Source organism: Carassius gibelio, chromosome A5, assembly GCF_023724105.1.
Source record: "Carassius gibelio isolate Cgi1373 ecotype wild population from Czech Republic chromosome A5, carGib1.2-hapl.c, whole genome shotgun sequence".
Classification (NCBI taxonomy): Eukaryota; Metazoa; Chordata; class Actinopteri; order Cypriniformes; family Cyprinidae; genus Carassius; species Carassius gibelio.
In genome coordinates, this window is record NC_068375.1 from 38407766 (window position 1) to 38431866 (window position 24101).

A 24101-nucleotide genomic window follows, 5' to 3' on the forward strand; every position below is an offset into this window, starting at 1 on the left:
TAATATATTTACTTTCAGTAACGTTACACCTGAGATATAAATAAAAAATATTTTATAAATATTGTTCACGGTTCTCGATTTTCGTTAATGGTCATGACATTCAGGTAAACAAAATAAAATGAATATTTTTGCATGAAGGGTTTTATTTATGATGTATTTATTTGACGTTATCAAAATAAAAATAAAGGATAACAACAAATACTGTTACACTGTTGATTAATAATCAAAAAAATATTAATAAAACATTACATTAATGAATTCTTCTTTGGTACGTGACTGACGATGGATTCTAATGGAGGAAAATAAATAAATAAATGATTTGTAATGGCGCGCTGGTGCGGAAACCTCAGATCTCTACATCATAGCAATCGTCGTCAGACCCGCTCAATAGAGCGCAGCTGCAGCCCATCCGATCATCATAGAGATCGACGATGTGAGCGCGCGCTCTGAAGGAGGAATAATAATCGAACTGAGAGAGACGCGCTTCCTGCAAGACTCAGCAATGGATATCAGTCGCTGCGTTAAGACTCCCAGAGAATGGCTCGGCGTGGTTTGCGCGCTGCTTTTACTCACCGAGTCGGTTCTGTGTAACGGTGCAGACTGGAAGAAGGAGCAGGAGTGTCATAATTACGCCGGTGGACACGTTTATCCAGGAGAGGCTTTCCGCGTCCCCGTCTCTGACCATTCCCTTCACCTGAGCAAAGCCAAAAGTGCGTTTCTCTCATTTATGCAACTACATGCATGCTCAATGCATGGATTTTAATGAAAAACATGGTCTTAAATAAATCTCAATATTTTTTAAATCTCAATTAAAATGTTAATTACAATATATATATCCAACAGCTGTCACTACGATGATATAGCATAGCGTTAAATCAATTGTTCCAGAAGGATTGTCAGCATGACCGTTCATCTGATGCATTATCAGAATAATTCATGCACAGGGTTTGAGATACTAGTATGTGCTGTTTATTTGTGCAAAGCACACAGCTTTTAAGGACACGTCATGCTTGAAGACTTGGATCCAAGACAGTTTTTTTCAGCATGCTACCGAATCTCTAAAGATACAGCAGTTCACATTCATGCATATGCACACTAACATTCATGCAATAATTATAGACGTTGTGATATGTTCCTTTCTTTTCAGTTTCAAAGCCAGCTCCACACTGGGAAGGAACAGCTGTGATCAACGGCGAGTTTAAGGAGCTGAAACTGTCCGATTATAAAGGAAAATACCTGGTTTTCTTCTTCTACCCTCTGGACTTGTGAGCTCTGACTACACAAACCTCAGTTATTCTTCAATTTAGATGACTGAATGCACAAAACACTTATCAGAAGTTCACAATCATTAAGATTGTCAATGTTTTTAAAAGAGGTCTCTTGTGTAAATGCAGTAATGTTGTGAAATATTATTATAATTTCAAATAACAGTTTTCTTTGTGAATATATTTAAAAATATAATTAATTTCTGTGATGCACAGCGGTATTTTCAGCATCATTCCTCCAGTCTTCAGTATCACATGATCTTCAGAAATCAGAATGATATGCTGATTTGGTGCTCAGTTAATTAACAATGGTTCTAATTATTATTAATGTTGAAAACACGTTTGTGTTAATTCGCAGCACGTTTGTGTGTCCTACCGAGATCATCGCCTTCAGTGATCGTGTGCACGAGTTTCAGGCCATCGGCGCAGAAGTGGTGGCCTGCTCGGTGGACTCTCAGTTTACACACCTGGCCTGGTGAGGAGAACACACTCCTTCATCTCTTAGATAAGCGAGGGCTAAGAATGACACCGCTGGTTTCTTTCATCAGGATCAACACGCCCAGGAAACAAGGAGGTCTCGGACCAATGAAGATCCCTCTTCTTTCTGACCTCACTCATCAGATTTCCAAGGACTACGGCGTCTTTCTTGAGGATCAAGGGCACACGCTACGGTACTGAAACTGGGACTTTTCATTTGTGGACCTTTAATATTGTACAGTAAATGAATATTTACAAATGCATCCTTGAAAATGTAATCAGAAACAAATGGAAAGTGAAAAACCAGAACCCTGATTTTAAAGCGTATGTTCCAGTATCACACGAATGTCTTGCCTGCTGAGTTCTGTGGTGATGGGTTTATCCTCTGCTGTCTTTTAGAGGTCTCTTCATCATCGACGGGAAAGGTGTCCTCAGACAGATCACTATGAACGATCTGCCGGTGGGACGCTCTGTGGACGAGACCCTCCGACTGGTGCAGGCCTTCCAGTACACCGATAAACACGGAGAAGGTACGCCATTTATTGTGTTGATGACACACGTTTGTCAAAGTTATAATTTGAAAAATAGTTTATAACAGTGTTTACATGGGCTGCCAATGTTAACATAGTGATTTATGAGATTAAATGTTTTTGATCCTTAACACGTTTGGATGCAAATGCAGAGTTTGAGAATTGAGAGGAAAAAAAAAACAGCTAGACGGTGGTTTATCCAATCAGCTCACGTTCAGAACAGAGTTGTTATTGTTTACTAGAACTATTAAAAATTGGAAATAAAGTGGAAATAAAATAAAAACAAATAGAATACATGCAAACAATACAAATATAAAATGAAAAACTTAGAGGGAAATTAGAAATGTTGCTTCGGATAGCTAAATTTGAGATAAAACTGAAAAAAAAAATTATATATATATATATATATATAAATATATATATATATATATATATATATACCGTATATATTATATCTTATTATATATAAATATATATGTTTGATTTAAGTAAAACTAGCATCACATTACATACACGTCAAAATAAAAGTCCGGTTTAGTTTAAAGAATTTAAAAAAATATTTGCCAGAAATGTATTACCATTGTTCAGCAGAATGTACATAGCCTACTACTACTATTAAAATGAAACAAACTTAAAAAATTTTAAGGAATAATCGCACAACATTTCCTCCATGGTTTATTTAAAATAATAAATCCCTTTTGTTTACCAAAAAATTAAGTTAGCTTAATTTTCAATAATTAAAAGATAAATTAAATGAATGTTTTATGCCTTCATTTGATAACCAGAAAAAAGAAAATACACTGAATTTCAGAGGGGAAAAAAACATTTCATAAGGCTATTTTAAGCAAAAAAATTTACAAATCAAGTTGTTTTTATGCATTTAAATGATTACACATGCTAAACAAACAATAGACCAGAATTATTATTTTTTTTAAATGTACATAAACACAAATAAAGAAAACAAAAACAAGTATATTCTTGAAATGTGTAATAGAAGATATGTATAGATATATCAGTCAATCTCTAATTGTACAATCAATGCATTATCCACCAGAATGTTGCAATATAAATATCTTATCACACATACTTAAGTACATGAGTGTGCATGAGATAAACATAACGGTTTGGTTTTGGTGTTGCTGACTCTGTCTGTCTCTCTGATGTCAGTGTGTCCTGCTGGATGGAAGCCTGGCAGTGATACGGTAAGAGTTCAGTGTGTGTGTGTGTGTGTGTGTGGTCTCTGGTTACAGTATCTCTCTTCTTTCCTCACAGATTATCCCAGACCCCGCTGGAAAACTCAAGTACTTTGATAAACTTTGATAAACTGAGCTGAATGTTTTGACTACACGTGTTTGTTCTGAAGCACAGAATAAAAGGAGAGTTTTGATAAACATGTAGTCCTGTTTCTTCCCTGCAATGTGTGTCTGATTGTTCGTGTCATAGAAATTAAAGAAATGTTAAAAAGTGGAAATATCTACTGAGAAAGTCTAGAAAAATGCACTGGAAAAAATGACTTTCCTTCTCAGCATTTTTTACTTTTTTCAAAAAAAAAAAAAAAGTTATTTTTCTTGGCCATGTTGGCTGATTTATTTTATTTATTTTTCTTATTTCTTTCATGATTTTTTTTTTTAAACTTATTCTAGAAATATAAAATCATGAAAAAAAGAAAAAAAAACATTTGTTAATTGAAATATGTTTGTTTTCTTTATTTGATTTTTATTCTAGCTAGTTGCTGAGTATACTTCATATTTTCATTCATGTTATCTATGTACTAAAATATCAAAAACTGTATAGAGATATTAAATAATGACAAAATTAATAAAATTTTAAAATGATGCGTCTGACACAAGAGGGCGATGTAGAACCAGCTTTTATAGCACAATCCCAACAAAACGGGTGTTTTTCTGAAATTAAATGTGTAGAAAATCATCAGGGTGATGTCACTGCAGTACATTGAGCTGTATGGAGACTACATGAGCATCAAATGACTGTGAACAGGAAACATGGGACTGTTTTTAAGGAAAGGCCTGTGTTACTGCAAACATAACAGTGTCATGCTTTTAAATTTTCCTGACCCTGTCCCAGACAGATGTTAAGGTCAAAGTGCAAACGTAGGAACTGCTAGACAATAAAGTTATGCATTTTGGGCAATATATATATATTTTTTTCTTTTTTTTTTTGATGATTCCCCTCATCCCCTGAGGTAACAACAACTATATTGAAGGGGTTTTATATACAGCAGTCAACAGGCGATCTTAATAATAAATCTTTTTATTAGTTTGTGGATTTGCTTGAGCAAGAAAGAACTACTGAACATAAATAAAATGTGCAAAAGTATTTTGAAAAAATTCCCTTAGAAAGAGCTACTGCATTACTGCATTCAAACTCCCGAACTGACTCAAATGATTCACGCTCCGAACTCCCAAACTGACTCAAATGATTCGCGAACCCGCTACGAACTCCCGAACTGATTCACATGATTCGCGATCCCCAAACTGAGTCAAATGATTCGCGAACCCACCTTGAACTCCCGAACTGACTCAAATGATTCGCGAATCCGCTACGAACTCCCGAACTGATTCAAATGATTCGCGATCCCGCTCCGAACTCCTGAACTGACTCAAATGATTCGCGAACCCGCTACGAACTCTCGAATTGATTCAAATGATTCGTGGTCACCAAACTGACTCAAATGATTCGTGAACTCGCTTTGAACTCCCGAAACTGACTCAAATGATTCGCGAACCCGCTACGAACTCTCGAATTGAATCAAATGATCCGCGAAGCCGCTCTGAACTCCCAAACTGATTCAAATGATTTGCGATCCCCAAATTGCCTCAATGATTCGCGAACCCGCTCCGAACTCCCAAACTGACACAAATGATTCGCGAACCCGCTCCGAACTCCCAAACTGACACAAATGATTCGCGATCCCGCTCCGAACTCCCAAACTGACTCAAATGATTCGCGATCCCGCTCCGAACTCCCAAACTGACTCAAATGATTCGCGATCCCGCTCCGAACTCCCAAACTGACTCAAATGATTTGCAATCTCCAAACTGACTCAGATGATTCGCGAACCCGCTACGAACTCCCGAACTGGTTCAAATGATTCACACTCCATACTCCGAACGAGGAAGAATTAAGAAGCGTGCATTGTGAAGGGCGCTCTGAAAAGCAGCAGCGCAGCCAAAAGATTAAAACCTCTATTGTCCAAATGAGCGTCCCGAGTACTGAGTACCTGTGCGTACCGGCCCACTTAAAGCACTGTTATAATCTGGAATTAAAAGCTTTTGTTTTTTTCTGTCACAGAATTTTCATCAGTTGGTCATTTTTTTTGCACTGCTGAAAATAAATGTATAAATTGAAGTGGCCAGTTTCTTTAGTTTTGCATGTTACTGTAATACTCTGTGTTTGTGTGTGCAGCGGGTCAAAGGTGCGGTGTGAAAACTCTGGAAAGTTTTCCATGAAAATGCTGTCTGTGTCATGTTGCAAGAAAAATCAGTAGTCACACAGTTTAGGATATTCTGTTGCAATATTATCTATATTTATACATTTATATATCATCCAGTTGCACGTGCAAATGGGTTTCCATTCATCAATCCGTTTTTTTTGTTTTTTTTACATATTTTTTGTTTAAAATCTATATTTGCAGAAACACTTGATCAACTTGAACTGTCATACCAAAGAAGGTGAAATTACTAATTGAGATTTTAAAATCTGAAATATCCAGAAGCTGTGCTTCATTTGGACTTTGTCCTGCATTTTTACTGTAACTGTAATTTCCATCAAGCCACCAACTGTAAGTCGAGTTTTGTTGATGATACACAAAAGCACCTCATGGCAAAATACACCACAGATTAACTCGTGGCAAAACAGTGACCCTCCTCAAGCACGCTGGCCCTGATTTATATCAAGTCATATACAAACTTGACAGAATACCGTTTGTATGTTTTTTTTTGTTTTTTTTATGGTTTTTGCAGGTTTCCTTCAATCCTCAGGGATGCATTCATATTCAAGACACATTTTTGATTGTAAAATCGTGATGCCATTTTCTTTTGTGAAAAATGTTTTCTAAATGATGACTTTCTTTTTATTGCTTTTATAACAGTTTGATGATTATTATTTTTTTCATGCTATGCAACTTATTTATTATATGCTTTTTATTAATACTATAATTTATATTATTTACATTTTGTATATTTTTAATGTTATTGCTATTTTTATCCTATCATTTAATTTTATTTATAATTTGTATTACTTTAATCAACTGATATTTGACTATTTTGTGATTTTTGTAGTCAGATTACTTGTTTAAAATTACAAATATGCACTGATTTTCTAGTTTTGACTTTACTTTGATCATTTTTATAACTTATTTATACTATTAATTTATATTTACATTATTTTTTATTTAAAATTATTATTTATTTCAATTTCTTTTATTCATTTTATATTTTATATGTATAATATTTATAGTACAGTATAGTATTTATAGGATTATTTGCATTACTTTTATTGACTGCTATTTGAACATTTGGTGAATTTATTTATTTTTTCTTTTTGGTGATCAGATTATTCACTTGTTGATTAGCAAAAGTGTCATTAGTAAAATCTGTGAATTTATAGTAAATATTGTGTTAAATAAGTGTTTATTTTAGTGCACATTTGTATTTGTCTGTAATTAAAGTGGATATTTATATATATATAATTAATAAATATATATTGCAAGTAATACAAGATTGCATTTGCAAATTCAAAGGTCTGTTTTATTTGATGCTTATGTACAGAACATGATCTGTGGTTTGAAAATGAAGAACATGAACGAGTGATGATCTTTCTAGAATGATAAACATTAACCCGTGTTGCTTTGAGTGCACAAACAGACCACTTTTTTTCAGGAAGGACCCGATGCACAGCAGGTTTTTCTGGGAGTGGCCTGAAGGTTTCTGCCCCTCATGAACATCAATAAAAGGAGGAAGCATCTCAGCTCTGAGCTCAGCGGACGCTTCATCACACCAGCCACTGGATGCCTTTCCAAGCAGAAGAAAGCAGATCTGAGGCTTGTAGCTGAGGGTAAACCTCTGAGAAGCGGATGAAGAAACAGATCTTACTACGTTTCACATACAGAGGACTAGTCAGCAAAGGAAAAAAGAGCAAAAGAAGAAAATGGCCAATTTTATATTACGGAAAGCCGAGCCCAAGGACGTGTCTGACATACTGCGACTCATAAAGGTATGAAATACTTGCAGTTTTCTTCATAAAATAATTTTTTTTATTATAATTTATTATATTGTTTTATATTCATTGTTATTTATAATTTATTTCATTTATACTATTGTTTATTTATTTATAATATGTATTTTTTGTCTATTTTTGCTATTATTATTTGTAATATTTAATAAAGGTATGTAACTATTGGATGGATCCTATTAAAGGCAGTTTAAAATCTGTGTAACAAAAATGATTTTCCAAAGTTATAAATAAAGACTATTGAAGTATGCTGTTCAAGAAAATAAGAGTTCAGGTTTTTTTTCATGTTTAATGTGTTGCGTAAGTTGTAGTTTCCTTTATTTTAAATTTTGTTTTATTTTTATATTTATATTCAAATGTTTATATTTATTTGTTGAAATTATGAAATTTACTAGTAATTTATTAGTAAAATTTGTTTCTAGACCAGTGTGATTTATTTATTTGTTTTTCTGTTCCCTTTTAATTTGACCTTAAATAATGTGATGATGAAATCTGGAGAGTTACAGTATAGTTAGTAATCCTAACTTTATGATTTTCAAACCTGAATATGCATGTTTCTTGTTAGGAATTGGCAAAATTTGAGGAAATGGAAGATCAAGTTATTCTCACTGAGAAAGGTAAGTACATTTGGAGGTAAATGCAATGATGTTTTCAGAGTTTGTAGCTTGTGTTTTGACTCCTCTAGCTGCTCTTTGGCTCGTGTAGATCTGCTGGAGGACGGGTTTGGAGATCATCCGTTCTATCACTGTATCGTGGCAGAAGTTCCCAAACAGGAGCAGAGCGTTGATGGTAAGTTTGTGTTTCAATGCACAATATGTCATGCTGTTCTGCTTTTTTCCATATCTCCCACTGACACTTGGGTTACAAAGCGTGCTTCTGTGCATAATGACCAAAAACTGTGTTTGGTAACACTTTGCATTGCAGCGCACATTTTACACATACAAGAAACATGAAGTGCATGTAGTTCATTAGTTTCATTTCACCCAAAAAAAAATTATTTTTAGGAAAAATATAAGTATACACACTGCCAAAAATGATTTTCTTCCTCTGTTTCTTCTTAAATCAAGACACAGATATACTTGACTTAAGAAGCAAAATTGTTTAAGATAATAGATATTAAGTCTTGTTTTCTGAAAAATGTCTCAAAAAGACTTTAATCTGTGTTCCTAACCCTACTATATTTAAATTCTTAGTATTCTTGTCTTATTTTCAAGTACAGATATAAAAAATAGTCATAAATCGAAATGTTTGCTTGAGAAGCAAAATGACATAAGAAATTAAGAAAAATGCATCAGTAACTTTAAATAAAAAAAATATTTTAGATATGAAAATATAAAAAAAGTAAGAAAAGATTATGGATGCATGATAAATCGGCCACCATATCGGTATCGGCCAATAAATGTTAATATTTTTCTATTATCGGTATCAGTCCGATAAGAAAATTGTGCCGATAACTTAAAGCTGATAAATAATGGATTATATCCTTCAGAAACTCTGACCTGAGCCAACTCGATTACATTATTTATGCATTATTTTATTTATTTTTAAGACTTTTTATGGTGAAATTTGGTATTGGGAGAGTAAAACTATCTTTAAAACATACAACGTTCAAACCAGGCTGTTCAAAACAGTGTTTGGGATGTGGCTTTTAATGATGAGACCTTTTTATAACCAGGCTTTCAAAAAGTATATAAAAACTTGAATAAAGATTTATCGGCCAAGATATCAGGCTTTCAAAAAAACAAGAAAAAAAAAAACTAATTATCGGTTATCGGTATCGGACAATATGTTCTTATCAGTGCATCCCTAGAAAATATGTTTGCATTGTGGTATAAACATTCAAATCAACAGAATAAATGATGGATCCAGCCAAACTGTGACTCCTGGAATGACGTGACTGTCGTGTATGCGAGGGTTGTGGTGCCGATAATCCCATCTGAAATTAATTTAAACAAATTTAAGCAAGTTGCAGACCAACAGCATTTGTCTTCATGCAAACTCTGATTCATCTTTGATTTAGAAATGCTTTTCTCTTGCTGGAAACAATGATTGAACTGTGTTTCCAGGTCATGTGATCATTGGCTTTGCCATGTATTATTTCACCTATGACCCCTGGATTGGGAAACTGCTCTACTTGGAGGACTTCTATGTCATGAAAGAGTTTCGGGGTATGAATGTGACCTTATACATTTAAGATGTCAAATATTATGAGACACCGTCATGTAACACAGTTTTCTTTCTATTAAAATCAGGTTTTGGAATTGGGTCTGAAATCCTGAAGAAACTGAGTCAGGTAAGTTTAAACTTCCTTTATATATAACACCAAAAGGATCAATAACATTTATTTCTATGGCCAGCGAGGAAACCCTTGTGAAAACAAAAGTGCGCTTAATTGTATTGAATGTGCAGTTGCAGTATACAATCATATAAGTGTACTTTTAAAAAGTAAAAATAATGTAATATTTAAAAAAACAAACAAAAAATTATATTAATGGAATTTAATCCTACATAAATGTACTTAAAAATACTCTTTCATGACTTCGTTTCTTAACACACTTAAGTACACTTTTAAGAAGTGCACTTTGTAATGATATTTTACTTAAAAGTGCATTATAAATCATGTTTCAATCAACTTTTGTCATGCTTTAAAGAAGTACACTTATGTCCATGTGTTGACTAACATACTACAGCACATATAAAGTACTGGACTATTATTTTAACTGTAGTGTTTTATTAAATATTGAATTGAAAGTTAATATATTTTAAATGTACAAAATATCAACATCATCATTAATACATGAAATTACAAATATCCTTAAAACATCACATTAAAGAATATTTTAGTTAACCATAAACATAAAGATGTACTGCTTAGTCCTACATAAGTGAGTCAAAAAACTCATAAGTATGCATTTGATTTAATATAAATTTATTTTATTTATGTTTATTTTAAGTGTCTGTAAACATCACATTCAGTTTGCACTTAAGTATTTACGTTTTAAATTATATACTCTGTAAAAAATATAAAATATGAGGGAGCAAAAAAATCTAAATACTGAGAAAATCGCTTTTAAAGTTGTCTAAATGAAGTTCTTAGCAATGCATATTACTAATAAATAAATAAGTGAACATTTTTAATCAAAAAGTACAAAACATTTTAATATAATTACGGTAGGAAATTTACAAAATATCTTCATGGAACATGATCTTTACTTAATATCCTAATGATTTTTAGCATAAAAGAAAAATCTATAATTTTGATCCCAAACAATGTTTTTTTGTTGTTGTTGTTTAACGCAGTGACTTAAGACTGCTTTTGTGGTTCATGGTCACATTTGTGAAATTAACAAACAATATCTGACTGAAAATTGTTTCAACACCAGCTCTTTTTTTCGGGTTATTATTAGTACGCTGAAGTCTACTTCTTTTTCACAAGGGTACCAAAGCTCAAAGTATACAATACTAGTTAATAATTACTCCCCGGTTAATAATCTAACATTACAGCACCTCCCGGTGTTCTTCCCGGCTGTATTTCTTGTACTCAGTCAGTTTTCTCCAATCATTTGCTGGTTTTCTGCAGACGGCGGTCAGGACTCGGTGCAGCAGCATGCACTTCATCGTGGCGGAGTGGAACAAGTCCTCCATTGAGTTTTACAAACGGCGTGGAGCGTCTGATCTCTCGCTGGAGGAAGGATGGAGGCTCTTTAAGATCGACAAGCAGAACCTGCTCAAGATGACCGATGAGGAGTGAACACGGGAGATCGTTGCAGTCAGTGATTAAACCTCTGGTGTTCACTAAAGTGGACAGATCTTTAAGTCATTTTGAAGCATTCAGGGTGTGATGTTACATCCCAAACCTTTAATTCTTACCCATAATACCCATAAATCATTGAGTTCACACCTTAAAAAAAAAAAAAAAGTGAGATGTGTAATTCTCTCGACATCATTTCAAAAAAAAAAATTCTTGTTTTGAAGTAAAAATATACATAAAATATGTATTTTCTTTTGTGATTTAATCATTCATGAATCAGGATGTAATGTAATGAATCATATGTACTGATGTGGCATGTTCACTTCTTCTGTATACTTCAATCTTAAATTCGTTTCTTAATAAAACGTTTAAAATAGAACATATTTTTTACGCTTTATTCCCTCATCTTCCTCATTTTATACTTGGCAACAAAACGATTCTACCAAGGTGAGACAAGCGTTGGTGGGTAAAGCAAAAATGACTTCTTGAAATGAAGTTTTTTTTTTATTATTGCTGAAGAGCATTGAACTTCTAATGCATTCCTATTCTTCATTCTTCAGGTTTGTTTGAGCTGCGGTACAGACGTGAATTTACATTTCCTTCAGCTTGAGGCTTATTAATAATTTCCCCTTTTGATGTGAAAGCCCAGCCCAGATGTGAAAAAGTAACTCAAAAGTAGTGTAATGCATTACTTACCATAAAAACACAATTAGTTCCTTTTTAAAGAGAGTATAATGCAATATTCTAACACAGTTCTTTTAAAAGTAACTTTCCCCAGACACTAAACTTCAGGCACCTTATCTATTGCCATTTCTAGAGATTTCAGTCACAATAAATATAATTTAAAGGCTATTTTCTAAAAAAAATTATTTCCCTTACAGCAAACTTATCAGGTTTCTTCATATTCTGAAGGTTTTTACTGAGGGGTTTGTTCAACATATAATATTTTTACCCTAATCATGGTGAAATTTGTTTGTTTTCTGGCTGTTGACAGTATTTTCTGATATAAGCAATGATAAAAAAAATCCCTTCTGTAAAACCTTTAACTGTAATATGCTGACCAAATGAAACAAGAAGATTTTTGTTCAGGAAATGTATATAAAGTAGGGCTGTGATTAATCAGCTGAGGAGGTATGGTGATGTCTTGCATAAGTTACTAAGGCGATGCACACAGGATTAAAGCAGAGACACAGTCGTAGTACCTATAACCCAGAGTTTGCACAAACTAAACTGAAACGTACCGGGCTAGCCAGCTAAACCGGCTTTATGCTAGGCCCCAGATTCCAGCATTGAACAAAACTCCTGCGTATTGAGCGGTAAGTGGATTTGAATGTAAACATCTCTGATTAAGCATTGCATTGAAGAAATCAAAAGACATGTCTGTGATTGGCTACAATGCTCAACACTGCAAAAACACTTTGTAAATAGAAACCTGCCCTGCGTGCCAGTGTTCATACTATTCATCCTAAACAGTATGTGAGATTCGAATAAGTGTGTCCCAAAGCAGAGTATGCCAGAAGTCCCCATATGGTTTGTTATTTCAGATACATTTTTGAAGTATGGATCCGTGCACACTCTAACGGCTATAATGCCCACAATGCATTGCGCTTCAGCAAAGGATTTGGCTCAGAACTACAGAAAGTTTGTCTCAAAGCATGCCTACTCTTCTACTAAACACTCAAAGTGTGTTATTTTTCTTCACCTAAAGAGTACATAGTTTAAGGGCATAGTATAAGCAGTCACATTGGGACTTGCAGATTGATGGGATTGGTTAAATGATTGCAAAGAATCATATCAACTTGTAGACAATGGGCATCCTATGATGACCCCTTTAAAGTTGTCCTGCAAGCATTGCTCAGTCCAGCTGTGTTACAGTCAGTTGTTTGTTAATGTGTGGAGTGGGAGTGCAATGCACTCTGAAGGATTCCTGAGACATTACCAAGTTCAGAGTCAAACTGAATGTGAATTGCATGCTTATTCGTAAAGGCCTGTCCATTATTGCATGTGCTGCTCCTGCGATTGTTCTGTTTAACTAAAAAATGTAATTAAACTCAAGAGATGGTCAATGTGTGATGATGTTCCTCTTTCTTGAATGTTTCAGTTGTGCATTTGTCAAAACTAAAGGAAATAAAGCTGTGAGAATATCAAGGACTTCCTGCCCAGTGACTTCCGAGACATATGCACGCCTTTAGTTGTTTATTAAAACTTCTTTAACAGGTCTATATCTTATTTTCCAGATATAAGAAAAAAGCTTTTGTTGGGTAGAGGGTGCTGGAAATGACTAAGTATCCATATCCTCAGAGGAAATCTCCCATAAGTCTTTGCATTTGAAATGTCTATGATCACACACAGAGCAATGATGCATGATATTTGCCTTTGCAAATCAATATCTGATAACGTCATCAATTTACATAAAGCTGTGTTTATTAATAGCCGCTGATCCAAAAAAAAATCTGATTCATATTTCTAAGGAAACCAAGCAACAGCTTCTCCAAATCATCAGCAGCTTTGTTTAAATGCAAGTGAGAAATATTGGAATATTATTTTAATATATTAATTTCACCAATCAGTGCATTAGCCTTTGATAGTTATAACAATTTCCCCTTGTTTTATTCCTGTGAATGAACCGACAGCGTTTAATCTCATATTCTGTAGGTTTTGCCGATGATTTAAACACATGTTAGTTTGCACACTATACTGTAAGTATATGCAGTAATATTTTTTTAGTGTATTCCTTTATATGTTAGAAAATCTAGCTTAAAATCACATGCAACTAAAATGAAGATGGGTGTAAAAAGTGTGTTGTCGGTTATCTAGAGATTATAAAGCAGAACAACCATTCGTCATCAACCATAATAAGAAACACATGAAAATATAATAACTAACAGATTGCAGGCCTGTTTTCACACAGATGATTGCACAGTACAGGCTTTTGTGCAAACTGTGAAATATGTTGTTCCTGTCTTGGCTTGAGGTTATGACACCCTATGAGCTGTAACACAGCGTAGACTGTCCCTATTGAAATGTATTATGGTGGTATATTAATAGTAGTTGTGTCCCAAATGACTTCAGCCTAGTGTATGAACTATACAAGGTTATTCTGTCATCCAACATCAGCGTCTGACAGATTTTATTTAACTGTATCATTCGGACATTTAAAGTGCCCTTTTTTAGTGCAAACACACTCATAACCTAAAATACTTAAATTAAAAAAAAAATAATAATAACGAACCTTGTATGTGACAATGCTATGGTATTTTGATATGGTCCAAAAGTCTAAAGCCACACTAAATCCTAGGATTGAACTTCAGTTGAAATCAATTAGATTTTTTTTTTTTTAATTAGAGGTTAAAACATTAAATTAAGAAATAAAGGAATATTTATTGTGATCCACAACATGGTCATCAGATTTTCAAGTCAGTTTTTCCAGTTGACTTTTAGTTCAAATTGTTGTGCTCAATGCCAAACTATGTTAGAATTAAAAAGATGTATCTTTAAATGGAATTCAATTAGAAATAATTAACCTGTCTAATGAAAATACAATAATAGATACTAATTGATTTTTAATAAGTTGTATTAGAAATGAAAATATAAATATATAATTAATATTGGTTGTGTATATATGTCATAATAAATATTGTCACATTCTTTACGTGCATAATAAAAAAATATATTAAATATTTATTCATACATATATATATATATATATATATATATATATATATATATATATATATATATATATATATATTCATTATTATGTTATTTATTCATTATTATTTAATTTATTCATTTAATTATTTTTAGGGCTGTCAAAAATAGCGCGTTAACGGCGTTAATTAGTTGTTTGTCGTTAATTACGTCAAATTTTTTAACGCATTTTACGCATGCGCAGTGTGACAGATTATTTAGGTCAGGAAAGTCTCGTCGATCTCTGAATTCTCAAGATAGTAAAAAACAGCGGCGAGCGCTGCGACGAAAACACCGAAGAAGCTTAAGGTTTTACCCCATTTACTCTCAAATACATTCATGCCAAGCTCGATAAACAGAGACGACTTTAGTAGTTGATTCGCTGGAGCTTTTTCCTGTTATAGCGTCCTGTGTTTCACACTGCGCATGTGCAGAACGCCTACATGCAATGCAGCGAAAATTACAGCTGTTTGGAAAAGCATTTGCATTTTTACTTGGTTTTACTGGCACTTGAAGCCTTCAGAACGTGAAAATATCGATCCTAAAGTATTGTGGCAGAGCAAATGAACACCTCCTAAAAACAAGAGTGCCCAGAGTGCTACTTATGTGATGGTGGCGCATGTTTGTGTTTCTGAGTTCATTCTTTCGAGTTTCTCTATGCATAATTTCATAGATATGTGGCTATATTTAACCACTGGTTCACCTAAAACTCTTACAGTATCTGTAGTTAAATGGTATGGTTTGATATAGTGCTCAGGTAAATTTGATTAAGTAAATGTTAAACTTTTGAAATTCAGAAAAAAAAAGAACCACATATTGATGAATCAATACATGAAAATTATGTATCTGTGTCCTGTTATTTATCTTTTGGTATGCATTTCAGAAAAAAAAAATGGTTAGGATTCAGGTGTAATTGCAAATAGTGATTAATCCTGATTAATCCACTGAAAATTCTGATTAATTTGATTAAAAATTTTAATCATTTGACAGCCCTAATTATTTTACTTTATTTGACTAATTTTATTTATATTACAATTTATTACTTAACACAATAAATTACAATATTTTGTCAGAAGTTACATTTTTCACTCAAATTGTTGTGTTAACACTAACAGTGAAATTAAAATGCATACTCATATTTTGACTTTATACTAAATTATAAATATATCTACAAACAAACAGTTTATTAATTTTAATTACTCGATTGTAATATTTTGTTTGCAGTGTTTTGTGTTTTCTCAAGTGCCAAAACAAGAGTAAAATAAAACAAGATGTAAGTCTGAAATATAAAAGGACTGAACCAGTGTCTCGTATTTCCTTGGTTGAATTAGCAGCTTTGACACAATATCTGACAGCCTTCTCTTCTTCTTTGATCAGGACTGCGTTTCTCAAAAGCATCGTGAGATAAGTTGATCGTAGAGACCATTATTTAAGTGGTAATAGATCTACAGTGAGACTGAGTTTACGATGATTTTGGGTCGCACTGGTCACGTGACTCAGGTTTAGCCTGCTAGCTGACGTCAGCGCTCCGTCTATAAATACCGCTGGAACGCGATGTTCTCTCAAAAGCGCTTCCAGCGACTCTAGACTTCATATGTTTCCTCAACTTCAGGGTGAGAAACGCGGACTTTCTGCTGAGGGTAGTCCCCTTAGAACCGAATGAAGAAACAAATCTTACTGCTTTTCACTTACCGAGGACTAGTAAGAAAAGGGAAGAAGAGTAAAAGAAGAAAATGGCCAATTTTATATTACGGAAAGCCGAGCCTAAGGACGTGTCAGACATACTGCGACTCATAAAGGTACAAACACGACTACGGCGCATGCGTCAATTATTGTTTTTATTTTTTATAGGCTATTAATGTTTGTGGAAAAAAATTAACGTGTTGATGTTTGCGAAATAATTTACGATGTTTCATTAATTTAAGGAACTTGCCAAGTTTGAGGAAATGGAGGAGCAGGTCGTCCTGACCGAGAAAGGTAGGCCTACAGACCGTTATTCGGCCTTTTAAAATCAGACCTTATGATTTCCTTGTATAATATATGAAGGTCACGTTTTATGAATATTTTATGGTAACTTGTTTATTTTTTTAGAGCTGCTCGAGGACGGTTTCGGAGATCATCCGTTTTATCACTGCGTCGTCGCTGAAGTACCGGGAGATAAACAGTCCATTGAAGGCAAGTCAGAAACAGAAATTATAATCTATATAAATCAGTTTATATCACGGATACAATATTTTTACAGTTGAGCTTCGATTTATGATGGAATGGTTACAGTGTATCTTTCTGCGTCACGCGTTCGATGTGACGTCATGGCCGCTGAATCAGAGTGCAGATATGCTTTTCCTCTTCAGTTTCTCTTCTTTTTAACTGTTTAACTTCTTTATGGTTTCCACATTAGGTTACACAGTAGTTGGCTTTGCTATGTACTATTTCACCTATGACCCTTGGATTGGGAAGCTGCTTTATCTGGAGGACTTCTATGTGATGAAGGAGTTCAGAGGTATGAAGATATAAAGTTTTTTTGTGTGCAATATTTATGATTACAATTGTAATTATTTTTATAGATCATACTGCTTCTACTTTGTATTTTATTAATAAAATATTGTATACTTTAATAACTAATTATAAACTGACAAATTTATTATTGTTATTATTTTATTATATAATAATAATAATAATAATAATAATTTATATTAATAGTAATAACAATCTTTTTTTTCCTTTCTTTATCCTTTCAGGTTATGGGATTGGATCTGAAATCCTGAAGAGGCTGAGTGAGGTACTTATAATTCATTACAACAACAAAAAATCATGCCCTAGATAAATAAATAAATTTAAAAAAATATATATATATATATAATTAAAACGTGTTTTACCAATGACAGAAACAGATGCAGTTCGATTAGCAAAATGTTTGAGAGAGCATTGCTATTGTGATTATTGAATTGCAATAGATAGTGCCTCAATGCACAATTTATAAATGACACACTGTTTTGTTATGGTTGCACTTGAATTGGTTACAAAATAGATGGATCATGAAACGTACAGATAAATGTATCCAGAATGTATGTAAAATATAACTAGAAAGACAGCGGGAGAAAAGTCTAGAAAAGAGACCGAGCAACCGTTACAGACGTCACTTATCCCTTCCTTGACCGTGTGACTTCAAAAACAAATCTAAGACATTCAAACTGACCAATTAGCAGATGACAGCTTTCCCCACCGTGCAAAAGATGTGACAATCAGCAGATCCCTACATGAAATATTAGCAGAGAAAATGTATTGATTGTTTTTGTCTCTGTCTGTAGACGGCTGTGAAGGCTCGATGCAGCGGCATGCACTTCATCGTGGCCGAGTGGAACACGTCATCCATCGAGTTCTACAAGCGGCGCGGAGCGGCTGATCTCTCGCACGAGGAGGGATGGCGTCTGTACGAGATTGACAAGCGCAACCTAATCAAGATGACATCAGGGTAGACGCCGGAGCAGGAGGAGACGCTCAGAGGAGGATCATGAGCACAACTATTGTTGTCCGCTTTTTTGATTACACATGCAATGTATTGTTCAATAAATAAAACTTCTTCTTTGAGGAAAGAGACTGTCGGATCAGTATGTAAACTCTTGCTGTCCTCTATAAAAGAAACTCTTTTAGGTTTCGTTTTATTAACCTCAGGGTTCCCACACTTCCAAATACACACACGAATTTTGGTTGCATTTTGATTTTATGCTTCCTTCTATTCAGCATGGAAAATTATACATACTTCTCACCAGTAAGACCGTGATTTCATAATTTCAGGAAGTGTTTGAATCGTGTGATTTGGAAACGAGCAGATTTCTAAATCTAGACTAAACCAGTTCAGAGGTTGCTGCAGTTGCAGTTTTGTTTTTGTGCTTTCATCGGAAGAGGAAGTTCAGACTGACACGCAGCGCTGACATCAACATGCAAACCCCAAAATGTGACCCTGGAGCACAAAAGCAGTCTGAAGTCTCTGGGGTATATTTGTGGCAATAGACAAAAATACATTTTATGGGTCAAAATTATCCACTTTTCTTTTATGGCAAAAATCATTAGGACATTAAGTAAAGATCATGTTCCTTGAAGATGTTTAGTTAATTTCCTACTGTATATCAAAACTTAATTTTTGATTAGTAATATGCATTGCTAAGAACTACATTTAGACAACTTTAAAGGTGATTTTCTCAGTATTTAGATTTATTTTAATTTTTTTACCCTCAGATTGTCACATAATTGTATATCGACCAAATACTGTCCGATCCTAACAAACCATACATCAATAAAAATCTTATTTATTCACCTTTCAGATTATTAATAAATATCAATTTCAAGGGGTCACAAATAAAGATAACATTTTCTTCTAACTTTTTTTGTATAATTATTTTTTTTAGTCATAAATCACACCACCATCAAATAGTATATAGCATGTATTATAGTTCACCAGTTAATTTTTAATACAATCTCAGTAGTTTGTTTATAAGTTCAGAACTTCACAGTCAGACCACTAACTCCTGTCTGATGATTGACAGATGAAAGAGGAAGTGGCTAGTGCAAAAGTAGGTCATGAAGATGAGCGAAGGATGAAGATCCTGTACCATGTCCTCACTGTCAGAGAAACAACCCGAGAGGTGATGATGAACCTGCAGACCAACACCAGGACTTCTGGGAAAAAAAACATGTCTGAATGTCATTGTGGCATTTTACATAAAATATATTTGAGACTATATGTTTGGAATATATTTAATGTATAATTTGAAATAGTTTTTTATTTAACAGTCTAATGCACATAAAGATTTAGAGTAAAACTAACTAAAGCAAAGACAAAAATTATAAAAAAGGGGTTGTGTTTGTTATGCATGCATAAATCATTTCATTTTACTCTCTCATTAGACACATTTCCACGTTTTTCAGCAGTGATTAATGAATTTCTGAATGGCAAAATTTGAAACTTAGCATTTATTTTAAATAAAGATTTCAACAAAACAACTTAAGCACGTAATGTGTTTGTTATTGGATGATGTTGCTAGTTGATGTGATTCTCGACACCCGTGTGAACTTGAGAAGAACTGACTTCATCCACGAAAAAAAAAAAGAAATTCTGACAAATGCAAATATGCATTTTAGTGTACAACATTTACAGAAAAAGGTATTTGGGCAATTGTTTAGCAATCTAACAGGTTTTAGTGAAAAAATAAATCTAAGTGCAATGCAAACAGAGTTGGAAAAGGATTAATGTGACTATAGTAATGTTTGTAGATTGTGTGCACCTGTGTTGTGCCTCCGTGATATTTATGATGATCCTAAATCTTTGATTTTGTACCTAAACTTTGATATCCCCCCCTTTTTTTTTTTTTTTTTTTTTTGAGGGATAGATGGATACCATGCTATTTCACTAAAGTAAATGTCTCTTTATTTAAGAATGTTTAGATTTGTTCTACTGGAAAAAAGAACAAATATTGAGGAAGAAAGTCACTTTTTGCTGTGTGAGAATAAGTTACTGTATTTGAATGCTGAAAAGATGCAGAAATTAATAGCGATTTCACTGTGGTATATGATTTATTTGTCTCTTCCTATATGCCCATACAGCATTGATAATTAACACTCAAAATTAATTACTTCAATCACTGAAAAACACTGTATAAGAGAATGTCCTCTTTGGTGCAGACCTGAGTCTGGTTCATTGTGGTTTTTTTTTTTAAATAACAACATATGGGCAATAATATATCTATTATAATAATTAGCAATGTGTTTCATCTGCTGTTTTTAACATGATAACATCTCACAACCCTAATTGCATATTAATTGCATGTCAATTGCATATTAAACTTAAACTAATACAATGAATACATGAAGTACAAAAATGACAAAAGCACAACAACCTAAAATTAAAATGACATTTTTAATAGTTCAAAATATTAATACTGTAATAGTTTGGACATAATACTAAAATAACGCTGTGCTCATTTGTTAAATATTGTCTTGTTGCAGTATGTTTTCAGCTAATGTTTCTCCTGCTTTTCTCCCACAACTTTAAAGATTGAATGTGTGATGTCTCACCAAAATGGGCTTGCAATAATACTGACTGTTTTCAAACACTGCTTCTGTATGCAATTGTTCAGACTCACACCATGTACAAGGCAGAGCTTGACATATTACATTCGCTTCTTGGTTTTATTTTGAAGGCTGTGTTCTGCTTTCAGATGTGGGTCAGTGTGTCCTGCCTCCTCACGTGGGTTATGTCAAATAAAGCGCTGCAGGACAGAGAGACTGACTGGCAGCGTGTCAAACGCTTTATCAGCTGCTGTGAAGTGTTGTCTGCAGCGCTCTGACACACTCTCTGGCATTATGATATTGCATGAGATCATTTTTCCACTTTGTGTTGTTGTTGGACAGCCTCTTCATTCAGACACACCGTGCCATTAAAGGTCTTTCTGAACAGATTCATGCATGTTAAAAGCAGAACCTCTCAAGAGAACATTGTCTGTTGATGGAAAAACATTAGTGTTGTTATTGTTGAAAAACTATTAAAACTAATAAAGATTCTCTCTCTATATATATAGAATAGAGAGAGAAAGAGAGAGAGAGAGAGACAGAAAGAGAGAGAGGGAGACAGAGATATGATATATATATATATATATATATATATATATAATTTTGGCAATTAAATGAAAATAAGTAATAAAATCAATAACACTGAAAAATACAGCTAGATAGAATTTGTTTAAAAAAATAAAACTAAATCAAATGACAAACACAATATTTCTAAAATGAAACTTAAAAACTGAAAATAAAAATAAAAGCCAGTTCAACATACACTATAATACTCAATTAATACTGTTTAATAAAATTGTATAATGTCATAATTTGCATTTTTTTCTAATCATGTACGTTTTATATTGGAGCATATTTATTTTATGATTTTTCATAATATAGTATGAGATCTGCATCAGTTATTATCATACATTATGGTGATTTTCATCAAATCAAATTATCACTTTTTTTTTTTTTTTTTTTGCTTGTCTTGATGTTAAATGCATTGTTTTGTCTCTCAGTTGCTGTTAGGGTTCAGAAGTGACTGTGATCATCTACACTCGGAGTTGTGTAGGGGTTTTCTTCATCAGAGGAGGATCTGGCCGCCAGGCTGAGATCAATCCCAGAATCCCAGAGACCTATCAGAGCAGCCAAAGCGACATCACATGATCACAGAGAGCATGAATGAACCGGTCAGATGGAACTTCCTGACCTACTATGCCCATATTTGGTCAAGACATTCCGGTTTGTGCTCACTGTCAACACATGCTGAATGTTTCTAGTCTAATCAAGAATAACTATTTACTCAAACCGCTGTTTTGAGGACATTCAAGGTCTCTCGGTCTCTCTGCAGTCGTAGAGGGGTTTAATGAGTAACAGTTACATTATATCAGCAACTGGAGGTCAAATCATTTTAAATATGGCCAATGTAGAGGTCAAGGGTTGAATACACAAAAACGGGTTACATAACTCTGTTTTGATCCTCTTTTCTTTCCCTTTGATTTCACTGATATTTACTTCTATTTGCAAATGAGAAATTGATAACTTTGCAATTTATAGATTTTTAGTATGAAGTTAAGTTTTGTAATTTTGTTGTGTAACAGTTAGTGCCTTTTGGAAATCGTTTTTGGTCATTGCAATTAGCTAAATATAAATATTACATGAAAATATTTAAATAAAAAAACTGAAACTAACTGAAAGTACTAAAATCACTAAAACGGAACTGTAAGGAAGATACGTTTTTTTATAAACAAAACTAATAATAATAATAATAAAATTACAAAATTAAAATGCTAAAATTAAACTAAAATGAAAACCGACAATATAAAGGTAAAAGCTAATAGTATATAAACATGTAATGTATATAAATAATAATAACAGAGCACTAAATGTCATAACATTTTCTTTGCTGTTTTAACATTCTCAGTTTTTCTAATAATCGTGTATATTTTATATTTTGGCATATATTTATATTTCTTTCTATTGCTGCACAAGTGTTGCCACCAGGAAAGATTATACTATTTATATAAAAAATATGGGATTATTTTAGGTTAATATCATCCCAGAAATATGGATATATTTATTATTAATAAAAAAAAATTAATATTCTTTTTTTTTTTCAGTTTCTCTTTAGGATTTTTTATTTTATTTTTTTACTGTGGCCAAATGTGGAAATAATAAATAATAAAAAAAATAGCCGAACCAATATAAAATGTAAGATTGGTATCAGTGGATTTATAAACTTTGATTTCATCTGATATTTGCAGCACAGACAGTGGCAAAGTCAATAAAAGCTTTTAGTCCTGGCATAATGATCAGTCATTACAAAGCGCGCAGATTTATTTAAATTTTTAAACAATAAATAATCAAAGTAGCCTAAAATTGTAGATAGAATAGTGGTATTAGGTTTATTTCAATAAGGAAAATTTGCCTTTTATCTCTTATGCAGTGTCATCAAACGCTTCTTTAAAGCTCAAAAAATATAATAATCTTTAGAACAACATCATCCCATCTGAAACCCTTGTACATGTTTATTATTAAAGACTTTATCCGTGTGTCAGCAGGAGAAACAGAGTCAAAAACACGAACTGAACACAACTGAAGGTTCTAATGCATTGGTCCAGTCTTTTTCTTCTTCTGTCCGATTGAGTGACTGCGATCAGACTTTCATCCGATGAGCGCCATCTAGAGTTCATCAAGGGCAATATACTCCCGTAAAATGTACTCTTTTTTTTATTTTTATTTTTTATTTTAAACAGGTTGTTAAAATGTATTCCATATATAATATAATATAATATAATATAATATAATATAATATAATATAATAACAGTTCTACAGTGCAAGGGCGTAATGCATAAACATTACAATATTTAACATGAACATTATTTTTTAATTAAAAAAAATAGCAATAGGATAGAAATGGATATTTATTTATTTATATTACATGTTGATGGAATCTGTGTATTGAGTGATTTTGTTTTATTAATTCCTAGTACATTTCACGAAGAATGAAAAAATAAAGTAACACATTGAATTAAACGTGGCATTTTGTAAATATTTATAAAAACGGAAGTATTTTCTTCTACAAT

The 24101-nt window shown here is 33.1% G+C and overlaps 3 protein-coding genes across 3 annotated transcripts; all 3 read left to right on the forward strand.

The window, feature by feature from the left end:
* The first annotated feature begins 456 nt into the window (after window positions 1-456).
* Window positions 457-3663, forward strand: LOC128014893 (peroxiredoxin-4-like). The gene is made up of 7 exons (XM_052598588.1): window positions 457-710; window positions 1148-1265; window positions 1624-1740; window positions 1814-1936; window positions 2142-2272; window positions 3440-3474; window positions 3545-3663. The coding sequence occupies exons 1-7, from the start codon at window positions 503-505 to the stop codon at window positions 3590-3592; spliced, it is 780 nt and encodes a 259-aa protein (XP_052454548.1). The 5' UTR covers window positions 457-502; the 3' UTR covers window positions 3593-3663.
* Window positions 3664-7253: 3590 nt separating this feature from the next.
* Window positions 7254-11655, forward strand: LOC128014894 (diamine acetyltransferase 1). The gene is made up of 6 exons (XM_052598589.1): window positions 7254-7507; window positions 8091-8142; window positions 8231-8314; window positions 9592-9693; window positions 9778-9818; window positions 11106-11655. The coding sequence occupies exons 1-6, from the start codon at window positions 7442-7444 to the stop codon at window positions 11274-11276; spliced, it is 516 nt and encodes a 171-aa protein (XP_052454549.1). The 5' UTR covers window positions 7254-7441; the 3' UTR covers window positions 11277-11655.
* A 4866-nt stretch (window positions 11656-16521) lies between these two features.
* On the forward strand, window positions 16522-18559 carry LOC128014895 (diamine acetyltransferase 1-like). The gene is made up of 6 exons (XM_052598590.1): window positions 16522-16765; window positions 16892-16943; window positions 17058-17141; window positions 17365-17466; window positions 17705-17745; window positions 18275-18559. The coding sequence occupies exons 1-6, from the start codon at window positions 16700-16702 to the stop codon at window positions 18440-18442; spliced, it is 513 nt and encodes a 170-aa protein (XP_052454550.1). The 5' UTR covers window positions 16522-16699; the 3' UTR covers window positions 18443-18559.
* The last annotated feature ends 5542 nt before the right edge of the window (window positions 18560-24101 follow it).

Excerpts from the sequence above, each read along its gene's own strand:
- LOC128014893 (XM_052598588.1), top strand. The coding sequence starts at position 503 with ATGGATATCAGTCGCTGCGTTAAGACTCCCAGAGAATGGCTCGGCGTG. Across the intron at positions 1,741-1,813 it reads CAGTTTACACACCTGGCCTG|GATCAACACGCCCAGGAAAC; the intron begins GTGAGGAGAACA and ends TTCTTTCATCAG. Across the intron at positions 3,475-3,544 it reads GGAAGCCTGGCAGTGATACG|ATTATCCCAGACCCCGCTGG; the intron begins GTAAGAGTTCAG and ends CTTTCCTCACAG.
- LOC128014894 (XM_052598589.1), top strand. The coding sequence starts at position 7,442 with ATGGCCAATTTTATATTACGGAAAGCCGAGCCCAAGGACGTGTCTGAC. Across the intron at positions 8,315-9,591 it reads ACAGGAGCAGAGCGTTGATG|GTCATGTGATCATTGGCTTT; the intron begins GTAAGTTTGTGT and ends CTGTGTTTCCAG. Across the intron at positions 9,694-9,777 it reads TGTCATGAAAGAGTTTCGGG|GTTTTGGAATTGGGTCTGAA; the intron begins GTATGAATGTGA and ends TATTAAAATCAG.
- LOC128014895 (XM_052598590.1), top strand. The coding sequence starts at position 16,700 with ATGGCCAATTTTATATTACGGAAAGCCGAGCCTAAGGACGTGTCAGAC. Across the intron at positions 16,944-17,057 it reads GGTCGTCCTGACCGAGAAAG|AGCTGCTCGAGGACGGTTTC; the intron begins GTAGGCCTACAG and ends TTATTTTTTTAG. Across the intron at positions 17,142-17,364 it reads AGATAAACAGTCCATTGAAG|GTTACACAGTAGTTGGCTTT; the intron begins GCAAGTCAGAAA and ends TTTCCACATTAG.